The 20,142-nt window shown below is 57.8% G+C and overlaps 3 protein-coding genes across 9 annotated transcripts in view; 1 reads left to right on the top strand and 2 right to left on the bottom strand.

Moving 5' to 3' along the window:
* Nucleotides 1-6,481, top strand: part of LOC147128640 (uncharacterized) — a 6,714-nt gene extending 233 nt beyond the window's left edge. Inside the window, exons 2-11 of one of the 4 annotated variants that reach the window (XM_086018683.1) lie at nucleotides 1,355-1,536; nucleotides 1,613-1,658; nucleotides 2,424-2,509; nucleotides 2,582-2,710; nucleotides 2,799-2,993; nucleotides 3,149-3,268; nucleotides 3,362-3,436; nucleotides 4,776-4,868; nucleotides 4,972-5,067; nucleotides 5,148-6,481. In XM_086018683.1, coding sequence (XP_085874809.1) covers nucleotides 1,402-1,536; nucleotides 1,613-1,658; nucleotides 2,424-2,509; nucleotides 2,582-2,710; nucleotides 2,799-2,993; nucleotides 3,149-3,268; nucleotides 3,362-3,436; nucleotides 4,776-4,868; nucleotides 4,972-5,067; nucleotides 5,148-6,293 — 2,121 coding nt within the window. In that variant the 5' untranslated portion in view covers nucleotides 1,355-1,401 and the 3' untranslated portion in view covers nucleotides 6,294-6,481. Of the gene's footprint in view, nucleotides 1,537-1,612; nucleotides 1,659-2,423; nucleotides 2,510-2,581; nucleotides 2,711-2,798; nucleotides 2,994-3,148; nucleotides 3,269-3,361; nucleotides 3,437-3,474; nucleotides 3,550-4,775; nucleotides 4,869-4,971; nucleotides 5,068-5,147 lie in introns of all 4 variants that reach the window. The other 3 variants (XM_086018681.1, XM_086018680.1, XM_086018679.1) reach the window with 3 other exon arrangements.
* A 929-nt stretch (nucleotides 6,482-7,410) lies between these two features.
* slc35d3 (solute carrier family 35 member D3) lies at nucleotides 7,411-12,621 on the bottom strand. 2 transcript variants are annotated; one of them, XM_086018684.1, is made up of 5 exons: nucleotides 12,478-12,621; nucleotides 11,399-11,647; nucleotides 10,199-10,409; nucleotides 9,896-10,053; nucleotides 7,411-9,741 (listed from the first exon to the last, which is right to left on the bottom strand). In XM_086018684.1, exons 2-5 carry the CDS (start codon nucleotides 11,621-11,623, stop codon nucleotides 9,067-9,069), a joined length of 1,269 nt encoding a protein of 422 aa, XP_085874810.1. In that variant the 5' UTR covers nucleotides 11,624-11,647; nucleotides 12,478-12,621; the 3' UTR covers nucleotides 7,411-9,066. The 2 variants fall into 2 exon arrangements, with proteins under 2 accessions (XP_085874810.1, XP_085874811.1); XM_086018685.1 differs by lacking the exons at nucleotides 11,399-11,647; nucleotides 12,478-12,621 and adding an exon at nucleotides 10,520-10,713.
* On the bottom strand, nucleotides 12,213-20,115 carry pex7 (peroxisomal biogenesis factor 7). 3 transcript variants are annotated; one of them, XM_086018687.1, is made up of 11 exons: nucleotides 20,097-20,115; nucleotides 19,729-19,861; nucleotides 19,580-19,637; nucleotides 19,313-19,460; nucleotides 18,802-18,879; nucleotides 18,611-18,719; nucleotides 16,868-16,974; nucleotides 16,229-16,342; nucleotides 15,977-16,032; nucleotides 13,597-13,696; nucleotides 12,213-12,889 (listed from the first exon to the last, which is right to left on the bottom strand). In XM_086018687.1, the coding sequence occupies exons 2-11, from the start codon at nucleotides 19,850-19,852 to the stop codon at nucleotides 12,818-12,820; spliced, it is 966 nt and encodes a 321-aa protein (XP_085874813.1). In that variant the 5' UTR covers nucleotides 19,853-19,861; nucleotides 20,097-20,115; the 3' UTR covers nucleotides 12,213-12,817. The 3 variants fall into 3 exon arrangements, with proteins under 3 accessions (XP_085874813.1, XP_085874812.1, XP_085874814.1); XM_086018686.1 differs by lacking the exon at nucleotides 20,097-20,115 and adding an exon at nucleotides 20,048-20,066; XM_086018688.1 differs by lacking the exons at nucleotides 16,229-16,342; nucleotides 20,097-20,115 and adding an exon at nucleotides 20,048-20,066.
* Between the last annotated feature and the right edge of the window lie 27 nt (nucleotides 20,116-20,142).

The raw sequence follows: 20,142 nt of genomic DNA, 5'->3' as shown, positions 1-20,142 counted from the left end.
AATCAAATCCCATCCAGCAAATATCTTCAGTCGATACAAATGACTTGACCAGCTTTTGATGGGCAGCAGAGAAATGACAAAACTTGAGGCAAAACTTGAAAACTTGTGTTTTGTGTGACCTAAGTGTTTGCCTGAGTCTGCGTCTCGAAATTTGTGCATGCGTGTGATTGTTTTTCAAAGTCAAGCGACTTTGAACCCTAACCCATGTTCAAGAAAGGCTTCAGAATAGGCTAAAAACAGGAAAACGGGTGCAGCAACCCTGTGCCGTATTGGATGAGAGCATTTGGATGCGTCCGTACGTACGTGTGTGTGCGTGGTTGCCAAACCTGTACTTTTTGCGCTGGCCAAACAAACAGCTCCAGCTGTCGCGTTTCATTCTTCAGCGCGTTGACGAGTTTCCTAATTTAGCTCGGCGCTTGCTTGCCACCGTCGCCGGCTCGTGTCGGATGACAGACGGAGAGAGCGAGAGCGAGAGCGAGAGAGAGAGAGAGAGCGAGAGCGAGAGCGAGAGAGCGAGAGAGAGAGAGAACGAGAGAGAGAGAGAGAGCGAGAGAGAGAGAGCGAGAGAGCGAGAGAGAGAGAGCGAGCGAGAGATACTGGCAATATGTAGATCCATCGCGACTGTAGACAAGACCCCGGCGCTCTTTTTCTGCGAGGGAAAAAAAGCAGAACGGCCGGCATATGTGTCCTTTGCTGTCAACCTGTGGATTCAAGCGTGTGACGGGGCTACTCAGAGGGACTCGAAAGTCAAGTGAGGTGAAAGGCAGGACGAGGCCATTTGAAGCGCCGCTTGACTTCCAAAGCAACTAACGGCCGTTCGAAACTGCAGTCGTTCCATTCCATCCCAGCCGAGGCTGCGGCAGCCCAGGCGAGTGAGGTCTTAGACGGCGCCACGGCGATTCCCGCACGCTACTCGCGAGTCCGTCCGTCTCTCTTTTGTCAACGAGCAGCCTCACGCGCACGACGGGCAGACGAGACCCAAGCGAAAGCGGCCGTGGCCTCTTGAGTGCCAAAGGCCACCGTGAAGGCGGCGCTCGTCGGACACTTTCGGGCCAAAAGAAGATTTGATGTATTGATTATTCATTCTACTGATGGCGGTTGATGTTTCATGCCAGATCAGCACTTGGTTCCAGCTGCGCTCGTTATAGAAGGTGGAGTCAAGCTGAGTCGGGATTAGCGTTTTATCGCGCTATTTAGCAGCTGACTAGCCTGCGGCACTAACTTTGTGGATGTTAGCGTCCCATGTGTTAGTGGCATGTTTATTTGCGTCACCTGAATATGTTGAGCACGTTAACATCCGCAAAGCAATCGTTTAGCACGTTGGCCTCAGTTTCCGAGCAGGTCGGCATTTCAGTCACAGGACGCGATTGTCATTCCCTACTTGCCGGCGCTCCCGTGAAGATGGAGACGTCGGTGAAAGCCACTGAGGTGTTGGCGCCCCGCCCGCAAGATGAGGTAGCTCCGCCCTCGGCGGCCGATGACCCCATGGAAGAGTTCGGCAGGAGACTCAAAGAGATCGTCAGCGGCAACGCTCAGGTTAGCCGTTGGGGTGTTAGCATCACGTGCGTTAGCGTCACGTTTGTCAACGTGCGATGTCGTGTGACCTTTTCAGATGGAGGCGGACACGCACGATGACCTCGCTTCGAGCGTCCAGTCAGGTGCGACCGCGGAGTCACGTGGCCTTGACCTTGTTCGCCTGACTTACAGTGCGTTGCTACGGGCCGATCTCATTTCTCTTCACGTCAACGCGCTTCCCGATGCTCGGGAGGCAGCTCGGAAGTCGGGAGATCCCGTCCGGGAGATGGATGGACTTGTGAGATGGGAGGAGGAGAATGTTTGTCGCAATGAGTTGATCCTTCCTCGATGTTGTCATTTCACTGAGACGGCAACTAAAGATGACATCACGTCATTGAGGGTCACAGGTCAACTGTCTGCGCCGATCAACTCGAACGATAAGCGCGCGTGCGACCGCTTGACGTTTCGAGCGCAACAAGTTTCGTTCCGGCGAGCGCGCCGACTCTTCCCAACGGGGAGCGAGCGAGAGCTCGGCCGCCTTGGCCGGCACCTCGCGGCAACTACGTTGTAAAGTCGTGGATCGGCCGTGGGGAATTGCGGGAGATTCCCAAACGGCCGGTCCATTCCGGGTCGTAATGGCTTCGCATCGGGGCCGGTTCAACCTCGTCGACGAGTGCGGGCGACGGCCTCGTTCTTGCGGCCCTCGGTTGCGTGGTCACCTCCGACCTGCGTCATTTTGCTGCCGAACGCTGCGCAAAATTCAAGAGTCGCGCCGGTGAATGCGCACTCGCATGCGCCACCGAGTCCGCCGGAGAGCTGCTGGGGAACAGAAACGAGAGCCAGCCAGCGTTATTGTCGGGCCAAGGGCGGCCACGTATCGTGGCTCACTGTTGTGGTTGTGCTCGCAGAGGTTTGCCGCGTCGCAGACAGTCTGAGCGCTTTGTCATCTCCCGAGGACAAACTCGAGCACTTGACGAGGAAACACGCCGAGCTGGTGAGTTCAGACGTCCCGTCGGGCCTCCGATCCATCGACTTCCACTGTCGACTAACGCGTGTGCGCGTGCAGTTGCTGCGTGAGCGCGGCGAGCGGAGGGGGCTTCAGGCGCTACGGGACAACATTTGCACCCTGCGGGCCGAGCGAAGCCAATTGGAAAGTTTGTGCAGAGATGTCCAGGACCACTACTCCACGCTGCGGGTGCACCAGCCGCGGCCACGCACGCATTCCAAGGGCTTGCCAAACGTTGACGTGTGACCTTAGCGTGCTAATGCCCCCACCCGCCCAGGAGGAGGCCCTGCGCCGCTGCCGCGAAGATGAGGAGCGGCGGTCGGAGATGGCGGCTCACTTCCAGACCTCGCTGACAGAAATCCAGACGCAGATCGAGCAGCACAGCGCCAGAAACGAAAAACTGTGCGAGGACAACGCCGGGCTGAGCCAAAAACTGCACTCGCTGCTGGAGCAGTGTCAGCGCAGAGAGGAGGTCAAACAAAGGCCAAGACAAAAGCGCCGACAACGGCGCCGTGCCTTCTTAGCTCATGGCTGCCCGTGTGTGTGCGTGTGTGTGCGTGCGTGCCTGCCTGCGTGCGTGCGTGCGTGCCCGCCTCCCTGCCCGCCCGCCCGCCCGCCCGCCTGCAGAGTTTGGAGAAGATGGACCATCACCGCGACCTCCAACAGCAGCTGACCTCGGCCAAGCTGGAGCAGGCCAACGCGCTGCTGGCCGACGCGCAGCAGAAGCACCGACGCGAGAAAGAATACGTGAGTGGCCTCGGCCTTTGGCGCTCGGGCCGCCGCCGGCTCGGCGCTTTGTTTTGCGCGTCTGTGAGTTTGTGCCGTGTCGCCACGCCGCAGCTGCTGGCCGAGGCGGTGGACAAAACCCGGAAGTGCTTCGCCATGAAGGAGGAGGAGCTGGGTATGAAGAAGAAGGTGACTGACACGCTCACACGTTTGCTCTCTTTCGCCAGCTGCTGCACGAGGCGGCTGAGTGGAAGCTGCAGACGCACACGCTACGCCAACACGCCGCCGTCACGCACGCGCAGGTGAAGACGCACGCAGAGGACACGCCCACGACCACCTTCGGGTCGCTCGCGCCGGTGGCGTCCCAAACTATTGCGCATTGGGGTTGGGCTAACTGTGGGCGGAGCTCGACGTTCCACTGTTGTGTAAGCAGAGGCTTACAAAAAAAATAAATGGTATAACACCTGAAACCCCCCCCCGCCAAAAAAAGTCTCTGCACACCCCTGGTGGTCAGAAACGGAATGTCCAAATGGAATTCTCGTGTGGCACTAAATTCAGTCATCAGATATCTCGTCAACTGAAATGATCTAAGATCCCGGAATGCAAATGTCAACTGCAGTTTGCAGTACACTCGAAAAAGAGTTGGGTTCAAAAGAACGCAATTTGGGCTCAGAAATGGACGCGGGTCAATTTGACCCACCTTCTTGTGTTGTTTTGTACAATTTGCAGCCCAATTTTGGGGGTTGTTTTGGACAAAACTATCAGACTTCAGAAAGTAGGCTCACATTGAGCCAAGTGGTGGATCGGTCCATTTTGGAGCCCAAATGTGGTTATTTGTAACCCAACTCCTTTCCCAGTGTACAACCAAGGGCAAGGCAGAGAGCCAGACTTCCAAACGCCTCAAGCGGCGGCAGGCTCGTAGCGGTTCAAAAGGGCTGCCGGGGAGCGCGGGGGAGGCGGGTGGCAGTCGGGCGGGCTCCGAGGTGAAAGAGAAGCGAGAGCGGGTGAAAACAAGGAGGCGGCTAACGAGGCGTGTCATCTCTTCACAGTAAATGCAGCACAGGAAACCGGCGCAACGTGACACAAGCATTGAATGAATTCAACTGCCAAAACAAGTTGTTACCACTGCGCTCCGATATGAAAAAGGGTTTCCGCGTGAGCGCAAAAGCAACAAATGCCCCCCCCAAACAACGTCGACAACAAAGCTGCAAATGGCAGAATGCGCAAGTGGCCGGTGGGCAGGGAGACACCGAGCGCCTTCTCCCGAGGATTGCCAGAGAAATACTTTGAAGTGACGACTTTAGCTGACTTAGCATCGAAATGCAAACCTTTGCAATTTTGTTTTCATTCACAGCCGCTGCACAAGCATACGTGCTAATTAGCGTCAAACGTGCTCGCAAAACAGCTTTTTTTTTCTTTTTTTTTTTGATCGTGCGCGTTTAGGTCATTCGTCCAAAATGTGCTGCGTTTAAATGTCCCGCTGCGTGTGACCTTGTGATGACCACTGGCCGACCTTGTCACCCTGCAGTTGGCGCTCTACTCCAAAAAGTTTGACGAGTTCCAGATGACATTAGCCAAGAGCAACGAAATCTACGCTCGCTTCAAGACCGAGATGGAAAAGGTACCGACGTTTTGCGTGTTTGTTCGACATCGGTTGCCACGCCAGCTGCTGACGTCTACTTTTGTAGCTGCGTTGACCATGCGCCCTTGTGTTTGTCCCTAAGATGTCGGAGAAGATGAGCAAGTTGGAGAAGGAGTCAAACATTTGGAAGTCCAGGTTCGAGAATTGCAACAAAGCTTTGACGGACTTGCTGGAGGAGGTGAGTCGCGCCGACGCGCCGGCGCGCCGGCACACGTCAACCCGTCTCCCTCTCACCGTGCCGCGGTCCCATTCCTGCAGAGGAGCGAGAAGGGCAAAGAGTACGAGGTTTTCGTGGTGACCATCCACAAGCTGGAGAAGTTGTGTCGAGCGCTCCAGGACGAGAGGAAAGTTCTCTACGCTAAAATCAAAGATGTCCGCCGGTCCGATGCCGAGACCGTCCCCGAGGCGGCGTCCGCGCAGGAAAACCACGACGGTCATGACGACGGCGACGACGACGACGTCGTCATGACGGAGGAGATGCGCCGACTGAAGGCTGAGCAAGTCAAACTGCAAGAGTTTGCAGAATCCTTGAAGGCATCTCACGGCACCGGACAGGAACAGGAAGCGGACCCATTGGACCTGGGGGACCACCTGGGGGACCACCCGGAGGACCACCTGGAGGACCACCTGGAGGACCACCTGGATGCTGAACTGGTCACGGCCCCGTTTGGACATTTCAACAAAACTCAGTGCCCACGAGAGCAAAACCAACAATCGCAACCAGTAGCAGAAGTAAAACCAGAGCAACAATCGCAACCAGAAGTAGAACCTGAAGTGGAACCAGAACCACAAGTTAAACCGGAGGTAAAACAAAAAACACAACCAGAAGGGCAACCAGAACCACAAGTTAAACCGCAAATAAATCAAGATAAAGAACCAGATGTGAAACCACAACCACAAGTTAAAACGGAGACAGAACCAGAAGGGCAACCAGAACCACAAGTTAAACCGCAAATAAATCAAGATAAAGAACCAGATGTGAAACCAGTCCCAGAGGTTAAACCGGAGGTAAAACAAAGTAAAGAACCAGAATGGCAACCAGAAGCAGAAGTTAAACCAGAAATAAATCAAGAGAAAGAACCAGAAGTGAAACCGGTCCCAAGAGTTCAACCGGAAGTCAAAGAAAAATCTGAACCAGAAGTCAAACCAGAACCACAAGTGAAACCAGAGCCACACTCAAAATCAGAACCGAGAGCCGAATCCAAACCGAGAATGAAACCGGGACCCGACTCGGGATCCTCCTCAGAGGTCATGACTGAGGTCAAAGTGCTGACCTTCACAGACCGCCTCCAGCACGCAGGGGCTGAGGCCCCCCCCACCTCGGAGACCACGGCCCCTGCACCGGGACCCCGCAAGAAGGAAACAAAGAAGAACAAGAAGAAGAGGAACATCAGGAACCTTTAAGCGGCTTTGTGTGCAGGAGACCGAAATGTGCCCAAAGGTCCGCCGGAGGGCGCTGTTGCGCTAAACAAGAGACGACCGCCACAGGACGAACAACAACAAAGACCGGCATTGACACTCTTTCTGACGACGACAAGCTCCAATGGCAAACAATGACATGCCATCTCAATAAAAGCACGTCCTTTCTTTGACCTTTGTGACGTCACCTTTTCTTGTGGGCAGAGACGTCGGCTGACTTTGGCCCGGGTTAGGGCAGCTAGGGGACACATTGGCCCGCTCGCCTGCAGGCAAACGTCAGCCTGGCTGGTGGGGGCCGGTAGCTGCGCAATTCATTCATTCCTTCATTCCTTCATTCATTCATTCATTCATTCCCAGTGCGCATTTCGGCTCAACGGGCTGGCAAATCAGCCTCCTGTAGGACGTTCGGCACGGCTAGCACATTTCGGCAGAACAACGTAGCCAACGGACTGCTCGCCTGTCAATGTCGGCTTGCATTTGGACAAACAGCCGACCGGTCGCCGGCCTGGGCCCGCACACAAGCGGGCATTCGCACGGTTGGACAGTCGGTTGCTCTTGAAGAAGCGACCGCGAGATTCGAACCGCGAGGGCGACCGCGCCGCCCCATCCGCCAAATATCGAAGCCGTTACAAGCGACCTTTGCTCCCACCCACCAATCCGAGGACCAAATGGTGGTTGGCGATAGCCGCATGAAGTTGGCGGCACGACCGAGCCATCGTCAATTTGATGACACACACACACACACATTTGATCGCCATGCACGGCGCCGCCTGCGTTTTCGCTCCAATGCGATTGCGGGTCGTCGGGCCTCGGCTGGAAAATTGCGGCGCCGACGCTTAACGCCACCCTCGCCATTTTCCTTCAAACGGCTCCCAAGGGGGAACATCGCGTGCTTGTGGCGGACAGAACAGGTCGCCGCCACCGGCCTGTCATCTTACAACACGCACGCGCGCACACACTCGGGAAAGTGCTCAGCCTTCGTCGCCTCTCGTTTTCTCCCTTTTTCCTCGTCTTCTTCATCTTCCTCCTTTTTGCTCCTCTGCTTCTGCACGCGCGTGCAAATGCAAAATGACATCTTGTTTCCTGACGACTGCACACGTCACACTTTGTCATTTTTTTAATGAATATTTCAGGAATAAATCGCTGGTCATCATGCTGACAACATTTCCTCTTCGGCAAAACACACAAACAGCCAAAAGTCAAACTTCAACAAAAGTCAAGTCAGCGTCCTCTCGTGGGTCAGCTCGCACGCGGGCGCCACAACCATGCTCCTTTTGATGTATGCTTTTGCATTCTCGCTCAAGGCATGCGCGCGCGCACAAAGAAACACGGACACGCTCATACAGGGGCATGCGCACACACAAAAACACGCCAAGCCACAAAAACACCTACTCACGCACACGTGCGCACAAACACACACCGACCATGCGCTCACACTCAGGTACACACACACACACACAAGTACACACACTAACACGCGAGTACACAAACACCTGCGCACACAGGTACACGTGAGCACACGATGACACACAAACATCCATTTAGCACCCCCGTTTGCACGCGCGTCGTGCAGGTCGTGCAGGCCGCTGGCCGCAGGCGTTTTGGGGCCGCTGCTCATCGTCACCTGCGCTCGCTCGTCTTGTAGATCTTGGCGAAAAATCAATAGCAATCATAGCTTCCAATTTCCTTTTTTGAAACTAATGCCTGCGGCGGGTGGGGCGTCGGGGCTGAAGCTGCATCATCAGGCCTCACGCACACAACATCAACAGCAACATCAACATGGCCCCCGTCTTTCGCTGACGGCCGCATCCGGGCGCGCTAGCGAGCGCTAACCCCCGTCTTTCGCTGACGGCCGCATCCGGGCGCGCTAGCGAGCGCTAACAGGAATCCGAGCGCGGCACGCGCACGCGCAGGCGCACGCGCACGAACGCCGCTTCCTGTTGGTGTCAACACCAAAGCTCCCGGGACCCCAAAGGTTTTGCTCGGAGGTGCGCCGATGATAAGCTAAGCTAAAAGCGGCAGTGAGGAAAACAAAGGCGGGTGGGAAGAGCATCGGCATGTGCACGTCAGCCATGAGGACATCGACAGCCGCTCGAGGTGGAATGAAGATGTTAAGGCGAGCAAGCCAAGTGGCCACTTGCTGTTTGGGGAAGACCATGCTTCCATCCCAAAGGCTTCTTCTTCACTTGGCATTTTGACGAGTGCATGCAGGGTCCCTTTCTCAACAAAAGAAGAGCTGCGTCCTGCGTACCGCTCGCTCGTTGGGCCTCATGTGGCAAAGCGGCGGGCCGCTGCAGAGGCCAACTTTGAGTGGGGGGGGCGGGAAATGGGGGGGGGGGCAGCAGCAGCATCCTTTTGGATTCAAGGTGCATGAGAAACGTCGTCAACAAGCAAGAAAAGTCCACTTGCCGTTTATTCCGACTTTGCCGACTGATGGCTTAGCAGTGCATGCTAACCAGTGAGAAAAAAAGCCTTTTCTTCCCCTCCCCCGATTGGATGTTTTCTCTTTTGGCCGTTTTGTCTGCAATGATGCTGCGTGCGGCTCAGCGAGGTTGATTTGGCCGGCCACAGCGGTAGCCGGCGTCGCGTGTCAGACGGCGGGGCGAGGCGGGGCTGGGCGAGGCGGGGCAAGGCGGGGCAAGGCGGGGCAAGGCGGGGGAAGGCGGGGCGAGGCGGGGCGAGGCGGGGCGAGGCGGGGCAAGTCGAGGCGAGGCAAGGCCGGGCGAGGCGAGGCGGGGCGAGGCGAGGCGGCCCTCCCTCAGGGGCTCTGTTGCTCCATGTTGTGCACGAGGGCGTCGTCCTTGGCGAAGCGCAGCCGCCTGATGGAGCGCCACACGCCCACGTAGTTGCCCGCCGCCTGCCCCGAGACGGCGGCCCCGCCCTTGTGGAGGTGCTCCCTGCACATCGCCACCGTGTCCTTCTCCAGCATCAGATGAGAGGACACGCCCTCCGCCCCGCGCTGGACACCCGCTTCTCCCGCGTGGGCGTCGCCACCGTGGGGGGCTTTGTGGAGGTTGGGCTCACTTGGGGCCGGGGCCGGGGCCGGGGCCGGGGGCGGCGGCGGCGGCGCATCCTTGGTGCCGCCCTCCAGGTGCTCGTAAGAACTCTTCTTGTTGATCTCAAAGAACTTGACCACGCAGTAGGTGACGGAGCCCACCGTGTTGACCACCACGCCGCCCACGAAGAGCGTGGTGGGCGCCACGTCATCGAAGGCCACCATGCCCACGGTGATGGTGACCACGCTCTTGACCACACCCACGAAGCTGGTGGTGACGGCCGAGTTGAGGTAGGTGCAGTGGTAGGTGGTGAAGTTCATGGCGCAGCCGATGGTCACGCTGGCCACGAAGAGCGCCACGACGCCGGCGTCGTTCCAGCCCGGGTACGACCACATGGCCACGGCGTCGGATGAGACCACGGCGCACACCAGCAGCACCTGCATGGCGCAAAGGATGACAAGTCCGCGTAGAGAAAGACAGAAGGGCGGCGAAAGGAGGAGTCAGCGAACGGCAAAGGTCAGTGGATAGGAGGACAGCGGGCGGGCGGTTGGGCGGGCGAGCGAGCGAGCGAGCGACGGCCGCCACCCTTACCGGCGTGGCCATGACGGCGATGGCGTACTGCGCGGTGAGAGGTCCGTGCTGGCTGTCCAGGCTGGTCTTCTGGATGAGCACCAGGTAGGACGCGTGGATGACGACCGCCAGGACGCCCGTCACGTAACCGAAGGGGTCGCCGCTCAGGTCCCCCGCACCTGCCCGGCCGGGCGCAAACGTGACCACCGCGACCATGCACGTGGCGCGTGAGCATGCGCCGCCGGCGACCTGCAGGCGACCTGCAGGCGAGGCGAGGCGAGGCGCGGCGAGGCGCGGCGCGGCGCGGCGCGGCGAGGCGCTTACCGGCGAGCGCGGCGCCCCCGGTGGTGATGACGACGGCGGCGAGCACGCCCGACGACGGGGCGCCGTTCCTGAGGACGCAGACGCCGATGGCGAGCGTGAAGAGCGGCAGGCAGCGCTTGAACACCACGTACATGGGCAGGCTCAGCCCGCGCAGCGACCACAGCGTCAGCGTCGACTGCAGCGTGGACAGGATGCACACCGGCGCAAACTCCTGCGGGCGGCAAAACGGCTCACGTGAGTGCTCTCAAGACCAACGTGCTCGTGATACGAGTAAGACACGCGCTGCTTCACGCTTCATGCCGAAGGCCGGTTTGCCATTGCCTTGCTGTCGACTGACAATGACGTCACGGTGGCGCAGGTAACCGCCAATCGTGGCTCAGCTGCACCATGCCGACAGGCCATTTCGGTTTGGTCCAAGGTCCGCCTGCGGCCAAAGGTGCACAGCGCGCTTTGACTCGCACTGCCAACGTGGAAGCGCCGAAGCGGCCGGCCCGCTCTCGACGCGGTTTGACGAGGATGACGAGGAGCGACTGGGCGGGCCTAAAATACGCGCGGACAGACTAAAGCGCTGGCGGATGCCCATCTCGGATTCATCAGCGAACAAAAGATTTGCCCGTTTTTTGGGAGCGATTGCAAATCTGGGGGAGGGGGGGCTCGTTTCTTGTTTCACTGGCTCATTTGGGAGATTCACCAGCTCATTTGCATACTCCAACGCTTGCTCTTGGATTATTTGGTGACTGCAACACGCACACTGCAAGGAGAGTTGCTACATGTCTTCACGCAGGACACTTTCATCCAAATATTGAACAAGTGACACGTCACGCTCACTTGGCAACACTCGCTTTGCGTACGTGTCTTTCATTGACTTTCTCACACGCACACACACGCACGCGTGCACATCACTGAAACGTTGCGCACACAGCAGAAAGTCCGCGTGCGTTCCCTTTCAGAAGTGATGAGGGGGAGGAAGATGCTGACCGGCGGCCGGGCGGGCGGGATCTATTCAAGTGCGTGCGGTCATCAATGAAACGCCAAATTGGCCCGAGAGCTGAACGCGAGTGAGGTTGAAGAAAGTCCAAGTTGCCAACGGGAGGCTCCAGGCATGTGTCGCCGCCTTCGTCCCCCTCATCGTCATCGCCAGCGCTTGTGCACCTGACGAAGTTCGCGCACGCACCGCGGACGCGCATGCGCGCGCCTTACCTTGGAGAGGCTGAGGCTGAAGGGGGGCACCGAGACCCTGCCCAGCCTCCGCAGGGTCTCCAGGCCCAGCGCGGCGGCGCTGCACGTGCACAGCTGAAGCAGCGTCAGGAAGCGGAAGTGCCGGCTGCTGATGAGGAACTTGAGCAGGATGTTGAGGCTCCCCGAAAACACGCCGTGCGCCACCGCCACCGCGATGCCCGGCGCGCGCCCGCGCACCGCCTCCATCGTCTGCCGCTGCCGCCGCGCAAACTTCCGAGCCGCCGCAGCGACAGCGAGAGAGAGTGAGAGAGAGTGTGTGTGAGAGAGAGAGAGAGAGACAGAGAGACGAGTGAGGGGCAGGGGAGGGGGGGCTTGGCTTCACTACTTGGGGGAGGACCTTTCCCACTCCAGCACGCGCACGCGCAATCTTCTGGCGATTGTTTCGTTTTCGTGTCGGAAAGGCTACTTGCAAAGAAATAATGGACGCGCCACCCCCCTCGGCGTGAAACCACAAAGCACGAACTCACTTTCACACTAACACACACACACTCACTGACATTCGCATTTTGTCTCACTCACACCCACACGCGCGCGCGCGCATACTCTCCCTCTGACGCATATGCTGCTTGTGTGAAAGAAGAGGGATTCCCTGCATGGAAGATGGGCTGCAGGGGAGGAGGAGGAAGAGGAAAACGAAGAAGTAGAGGAAGGGGGTAAAAGGATGAGGAGGAAGGTGAGGAAGAGGAAGGTGAGGAAGAGAAAGGTGAGGAAGAGGAGGAAGAGGAAGAAGAGGGGGGCTTCCTGGCCGGTGACGACCCACAGCAGTGCCAAGCAGTTTCTTGGATTCATTTTAATTGAAACTTATCAGAAAATCACTTTGAGGTCATGTGCTTGGGGGTGGGGGGCGCAGGGGTGGGGGGGGCATCCTTCCAATTAACGCAGCCAGCCAGATTAGCAGCAGGCCCACGTGGGAGCGGGGGTGGGGGGGCTATTGTTGCTCCAAGATTAGCAGACTTCATTGCAACAGAAACATCAAACACTTCCATTAAGGCGCACGCACGCACGCACGCACGCACGCACGCACGCACGCACGCACGCACCTCACTAACGGCGCGGCAACAGCTGAAGCTCCCGTTTGTTGATGAGCGTTGCCTTTCCACATTTGCACATTTGCTTCAGCATCCGGCGCGCTCACGTCCACAAACAGACAAAGATGAAGGCGTCCAATCATCCGCTTGCTTCCTTCTTCCAAACGGGAAGAGGCCGGCCCCCGGCCCCCGGCCCCCGGCCCCCCCACGCAAAGAACCCAGGCCTTGCGGCGGCCAAGCTCGTTTGATGGCCCGCTGCCGCTTTGATTCGATGACGTCGTGGCCTGCGGCTGACGGGGCGTGTCCACAGCACGGGGGGGGCGTGTCCACAGCACGGGGGGGCGTGTCCTTGTCACGACGCGGCAGCAGACAAACACGGCGGCGTGTAGATCTTGATGGTCTCGTCCCACGAACAGTCCAGCACCTGAAAGCAACCGTCAAAGGTCGACTGTTGTCATGGTAACAGTGGCAGCTCGGGACTTGACAGTCAATACGATACAATTTTATTGATATAGCGCATTTCATAACAGGCAAAGAAAGGACCCAGTTGACATACACACATTCTTGAATACACATGCTAACGCACGCGGTTTTTTGCCAACAGTGAGAGACTTGACAAGAGTCAAGTCAACTGAGATTTATCATCTCCACTACACACGCGCGCACAGTCTGGAAAGTGTGTGCGTATGGCCGCAAAGACGGCGATCCGTCCCGCGCGCTTCAGTCGGGATAAGAGTCCACCCAAGTGTGTGCGTGAGTGCGTGTGTGCGTGTGCGCGCGCGTGCGCAGGCCATCACCATGAGGTCGGCAAATGACTGATTGACGATTGGAGTTGTGTCGAAAAGGAAGAAAAAAGTCAAGCGTCAAGTGTGTGTGAGCGTGCGACCGCACACAACACAAAGACGCTTCAAGTGTGACAAGCCCAACGACGCGATCTTGCGGAGGGAGCGTCCGACCGAGCGACACGTTCACTTGCTTGTCGGAGGGCGACGTGTTACCAAGGCTCCGCCCCGCCCGCCCCCGCTCGGGGCCTCCTCCCGGTCGGCGGCGACAAACGTGCCACCGTCCAGGAATGCGGCAATGACAGCTTAGCTCGAAGCTAGCTCAAGTGCGCGTGTGGCGTGGCCTCACCTGGTTGGGGACGTGCAGGTTGAAGTCTAAGCCGCACACAAACTCCGAGTGATGCTCCAGCGTGTCCACCAGCGCGCTCTCCCTCTTCCAGTCCCAAAACCTCAAAGAGGACAAAGGCCACACACACACACACACACACACACACGTCAGTGTGAGCTGAGGCCTGTCGGCCGCAAATCGGCGGGCGGACCTCCGCCCTCGGCCCTCGGCCTCCGCCCCCGCCCCTCGGCCTCCGCCCCCGCCCCTCGGCCTCCGCCCCCGCCCCTCGGCCTCCGCCTCCGCCCCTCGGCCTCCGCCCTCCTTCATTTTCGAGCCGTCCAATCGCACGTGCTCACGCAGCTCTGCGGCCGCATCGTTCCGGCCACCGGGAAGGAGTCGAGCTGAGGAGGCGCCCTCTTGCATGGCAAGCGTGAAAGAAAGAAAAAAGAAAGTTCGACGGCCGAAAGCCGCCCAAGGTCGGCGCGGGTCGCGCAAGTGGAGCGGCCGCTTGGCGAGCGAGCGCTCCGAGTCCCGCGGCTTCATGAGGGCCCGCCGGCCAGAAGAACGTTGTTGATGCTTTATGAGCCGCTCGACTTGAAGCGCTTTGGCGCCGCGCCGTGGCAGCGGAGCGGCAAATAGCCTTTCGCTGACTTTGGATGCACAGAAACAGAGTGAGTTGCGCTCAGCCGCGGCATGACGCCCTCACGCGCAACACAACATTTTGCCGACACTGCTGACTGAGCTCCAGGGGCCGCGTGCGTGCGCGCGTGCGTGCGTGCGCGTCTGCATGCAATGGAGGCCCGCGGCGGTCAGTGCTCTCTCTCACTTTGATTTAATCACATTTGCAAAGTGGATGAATCTGGAAGGTTTGCTGCGTCAGGGCTTTGACCACACACGCACAGACGTAAAGAAAGTGGTTCAATTAATGTGATTGCTGTTGGCAAGGAAAGCTTTTTCAATTTTTTTTTTTTTATTATTGGTTCCCTTGCCGCTCGCTCGCCACTCTCAATCCAAAACACCTCCCGCTCGTCGCCAGCGACACGCGAGCTCTCGCCTCTCGGCTACGAACACAGTTCGGTCGATCCCGAATGGGTTCAAGGCGCAAGCTACGCTAAGCGCTAAGAGCTAAGCGCTAAGCGCAGCGCTAGCGAATCATCAGCAGCGGGCAAAGCGGCTCGTCCACGACACGACAGCAGGCCGCTTGCCTCGTGCGCATTTCTGCAAACTTGGCTTGCGCGTGCGAGCGAGCGGGCGGGTTGACAAACATCGGGTCGTGAACACAAAGAGTGCTTTGTGCACGGTTGCCATGGGAACCAAGCGTTTGCCTCCCATTGTTGCCTTTGTCACCAGTGTGCTCACCTGTCCGCTTTGTACGTGTGGGTCACACACGCGCAGTTTGCTTGACCGCCACTGATCAGAACAGGATGTGGCGGTTCTGTCGACCGTGATGCTGGCAAACGAAAATGTGACAAACTAGTGCAAATGGCGCTTGAGCTTTTCCACGACAGCTTCTGGCCCGGCCCGGCCTTGGCCGCGTTCCAAAAGGCGCACGCACTTTGACTTGGCCGACAAGCCGCCCGCCTGCGTCCGAGCCGGCCACGGAGCAAATCCGCCACGCTTGCGTCACGCGCTCGCTCCAAGGAGGAGCTCGCTTCAAAAAGGCCAACGGGACGCCAGCGAGGTCACGGCCCCGCTCGGCCCGCCTTCCGGAAGGAACGCCTGCGCTTACTGCACGGTGGCGTGGAAAGGCCAGCGGCAGCCGGGCGCGAGCGGGCCGCAAGTGCAAAAGGGCGGCAACGCCGCACCTCATTGCAAGCGGCCGCTGAGCTTCGAACGCGCTCGCTCGCTAGCTTAGCCGTGAGCCTTCCGCGTCACGTCAGTGGACAATGAGCGAGGCGTCGCCTTCTGTTCCTTTCCTCCAAGTGATGTTATACAAGTGATGTCTCCCATTGGCCCCCCATCACATCCTCACACAATTCCACCACCATCATCATCATCATCATCATCATCATCATCATCATCGGTCATCTGGCGCCGATGCGCGTTATGTCGCTGGCTGAAGCGATGAAGTCACAGGTCACTAGCATTTACGAGTCGCGCGGCTCGTTAGCGCCGAGGATGACACGTCAGCACAAAAGCCGCCGGGAGGCAGAGCTCTCGCCGGCACGCGGCGTGAAGACGGTTGGCCACTCCCACTGCAGCAGCAGCAGCAGCAGCGGCGGCGGCACAGCGTTGCCTTCATGCGCACAAGACAGCGTGGGATGTTTTGCTGCTTGCCCACATCAAAGCCTCGTCTCATGTTTGCATTCAAGAAGCGCAAAGCGAGAACTGCACTTGACTTTTGCTGGCTCTTGCTATGTGTGCGCGTGAGACAAAAACAACAAAAGGTGCAGCATCTTACCTGACGGTGAAATCATACGAGCAGGTTGCCAACATGTTGCCACTGAAAGGAGAAAACTGCACACACAAATCACAAGTTGTCATAGAAAATCTGACAGACAAGTCACAAGATGTCCATTCAAGTTGCAAACAAGTGCGCTCGCTCACACACACACACACACACAATCGAATTGTTCTACGGGAACTAACGCACATGCACAGCTCTTGTGTGTGTGTGTGTGTGTGTGTGTGTGTGACTGCTCTGGCCATGTACTTTGAGTCGCCGGACGGCGTAGGTGTGACCTCTCATTTGCTTGAGGGGCTGCCTGGGCTTCCTCAGGTCCCAGACGCACACGCTGCCATCCACCGAGCCCGTCGCCACAACATTCTGCTCACGCACACACACGCGCACACGCGCGCACACACACACACGTTATAGTTGAGGAATAGGACGGAGTCAGACAAGCGCATCTGCGAAAACGAGCGACAAGTCTTCTCGAGCGGCCGACCGGCGGAAGGACTTGAAGCCAGCCTTCAAAGATTGCGAGCGGGTGGCGACACATGACGCAAAACAGCCCCCCGGCTAAGGGCTCGTGTCTGCCCGCTTGCTTTTGCAATGGGGATCGTGGTCAGGCAGGCTTCTGCAGAGCCCATCGCTTGAACGGGCTGCGCTGGAGGAGGGCGGCGCGCGGGAGCCCGGCCCCGCCCTCAAGGTGGCGCGCACGTGCGCTCCTTCCCCTCGGGCGGGCTGCCTGACGGGCGGGCAGGGGGCCGTCCGCCGCTTCCTCGCAGCGCGTGCGGGCCAGTCGACGCTTTGGGTCACCCAAGTCCCAACCCAGTGAAAAGGCCTTTGTTGCCGGGTCAACCGCAAGCCAGCGCAGGCGTTGTCCATGCACCTCTTCAAATGACTCACCTGATCGTATTTGCACCAATCGCAGCTCAGGACCTCGGCGCGGTGCGCCGGGACCGCCAATCGGCACGCGCCCGCCTTCACGTCCCACACTCGCAGCGTCCCGTCACCTGAGCACACACACCAAGTTGTTGATGTGTCCTTTTTTTTTCTCTCTCTCTCTCTCTCTCTCTTCGTTTCTCGAGAGCAGCAGATTACGTTAATAGGATTAATTCAGGCCCGAAACAACGTGTCACTCTGCCACATATTTGAGCTCCAAAAGAACGGCCGGGAAGGAGATTAAGGAGCCGCGGCTGGGCGGGCGACGCGGCTGGGCGGGCGACCCTTCACTCACTCACCAACTCCCTCCCAAATGTCTTTCACACATTTTGACATCGCTGCCCATCAGTAGTTTTTGCCCCCCCAAAAAACAAAGGAAATGCGATGCTGCGACGGAAGGCAATCTACGTCCCAGCAAACAGCAGCAGCTGAGGCGGCCATCTTGTTGCAATGTGGACCGAGTGGAACGGAGCCTGAAGTAGTGATTTTGAAGTAGTGGTTGGCGTTAGCACTCATCTCTTCATGGGGGCGGGACCTGCGCTGGCCTTTCGGGCACGTTGGCCAACAGGGTTTGCGTTCCTCTCGCCCTCGCTCTTCCTCCTCCTCCTCGACACGAGCGGGCGGGCGACCGTGACGTCCCCAACCTCTTCAAAGTCGTCCAACCTTTTTCCACGGCCGCCCACGCCGCTGCACTCGGATGTCGCGGCGCGACCGGAGGAGCGACGTGAGATCAGATTAGCCACAGGAAGTTGAAAGCGTCCAGGCAACGCGGGCTGCGAGCGCTCGCCAGCTCATGGAGCAACTTTGGACATTACAATTTGATTTGATCTTCCTGTTAGCGCATGGCCACGTCTGTGCAAACAACACTCTCCTGCGCACGCACACGCACGCACGCTGATGCTTCTCATGGTGAGTGAAAGTTTAGTGGGACGGACGGACGTTTCAAATTAGAGGCGGACCGGCGTATAGACGGCTACTATTTTTGTCCCCCCGGAAAAAAAAAGACGAATAATGGACGCTCAATTTGTAGTCAAATGCCCAGTTCTGACAAAAAGCTTCCTTTCCTGTCTGGAGGCTTCATGTGCACGTCGCACACACACATTTACAGTTTGTGACCTTTTGTGTGAAAATGATTGCGTAAGCGTAGCATGAGCCTGCTGCATCACCTTAACGTGTGTGTTCGTGTGTGTGTGTGCCAGTGTGCGATAGCTGACATTTTAAGCGCACGCACCGCTTCAAGGCAAACCCCCGAGGTGGACATTTTCCACACGCAAACATTCGCCAGGCAACGCGCAAACGCAATTCTTCCATCGCACTGTGAACATCAAATCAAAGACACACTTGCATTGAAACATGCACAAACACATCAACGTGCAAATGTTCAATGGAGAAGGCAGCCATGTTGAGTTTGTGCGAGTGTGGCCGACCGCGCGTGACACCGAAAAGAAAAAGACGACGACGCGCACGCGCGGATTAACAAACTGCATGAAATCTCATCTGGAAAATTCATTAAGTCGACTCGCTGGCACACTTGGTGATCAGCTGCAGCACAGATAAAAAGCCCCCCCATCCAGGCCCATGCTGATAACACACACCCATACGCACGCACTCCCACGCACACACACTAGCTGGTCAAGAGTGCCTCCTTGTGGTCATCTGTTCCCATGACATCCCCTTTGTGCATGTGTGTGTGCGCGCGCTCATCACCTGAGGATGAAGCGAAGCACGCCGAGATGTGGGGTGACCAAACGGTGCTGTAGATGACCCCTTGGTGACCTGTGAAAGTGCTCAGAGATTGGCCAAGGGTGGGGTCCCACTAGGAGGAAGTCAAAGGTCAGAGGTGACACCGGGAATCCAACAAACACACACAAAGGAAGAAGTGGAAGGCAGGCACACACCACTTTGGCGGTGCGGTCCCACGATCCCGACACGATGGCGTCGTCACCTCTCGTCTGACTCCAGTCCACCGCGTAGACCTGTGCGCAAACACGCAAACCCCAATTGCAATGCAGTTGGGACATTGTGCATTGTGTGAATTTCCCCAAAAAAGAAGAGGATGGTTCGCAAATCCTTTTCAAGCTATATTCGACCGACTACAAGCTGTTTCCTGCTCAAAGCGTTGAAGGTTTCCTCCTTTGGAATGCGATGCCTGCAACGGGTTCCCCAAAAGTCCAGACAGCGGCACCTTCACCTCTGTGTTACATCACCTTCCCTTTGACTGGCTCTCAACAGGCGTTTGGGAAAAGGGGGCACGCTACTTATACTGAAGTTTGCTTGGTGGGAATTCTTTCCCCGGCTTGCTTGATGACAAGGTGGCTCCTCCATTTCATCAAGGTGCCCAAGTGACACACTCAAGTCGATGGGGGAATCTTTTGCGCCTCGAGGACCCGCCCCCCGCGTGTGCCTGACCTCTTGCGCGTGTCCCTTGGCCAGCCTGAGGGGGGCGCCGTGATGAACGTCCCACAGCTGCAGGCTGCCGTCGCCCCCGGCCGCCACCAACACGTGCTCGTTGGCCTCGCTCCACGACACGTCGAACAAGCCGTCGCTCCACTCCCAGCTGACACAAACAAGGCAGCAGTCAAACAAAAAGCTCACTGGAATTTGACGTGTGTTCACAACACTTTGTCGGTCGACTTTATTCTTATCATGGCTGTCATTTTGTCTTCCGCGTGTTACCTTCGGACGAGGCGAAGTCCGGCCGGCGTGTCGTCGAGGACCAATAGCGAGCCGCCGCCTGCGCACGAACACGAGCGGAGAGGCGCTGCGGGTTATTAGAGGTCAGCAGGCCGTGGCCGTGGCCGCTGCCGCTGCCGCCTGCTACGTGCCTGCTATGCCGTAGTGCTGAGAGGTGGCGCACGCCAGCCTGCCGGGGAAGAAGGGCGACGCCTCCACCGCGTAGCCGTGGCGAGCCGGGCTGCGGAACACCTTCGTCGCCATGGCCGTCGCCATCCGCCTCGGCTACAAACAACACAAACAATCCGTCCCTCAGCCATTCGTCCAAATGCGCCGTGACGCTGACCGGCGAGCACAATTTCACAGCGAAATGGCTTGTTGTGAATCAATGACAGTTATTACAATTCTGGGTGATAAACCGCCATTGGAAAAGAAACGTATGGACGCATGCACGCATTCAACCATGATTACATTTTGGCAAAGGTTCGGACAAGTGCAAATGGTGCCGTCAACACGTCACCTGGCACCAAAAAGTCCAAAAGTTGTACTACTTGTCAACTTCTCGC

The sequence above is a fragment of the Filicampus tigris genome, chromosome 20, assembly GCF_054856515.1.
Source record: "Filicampus tigris isolate MCC_2025a chromosome 20, RoL_Ftig_1.0, whole genome shotgun sequence".
NCBI classification, from domain to species: domain Eukaryota; kingdom Metazoa; phylum Chordata; class Actinopteri; order Syngnathiformes; family Syngnathidae; genus Filicampus; species Filicampus tigris.
This window is presented reverse-complemented; position numbering and strand designations above follow the sequence as displayed.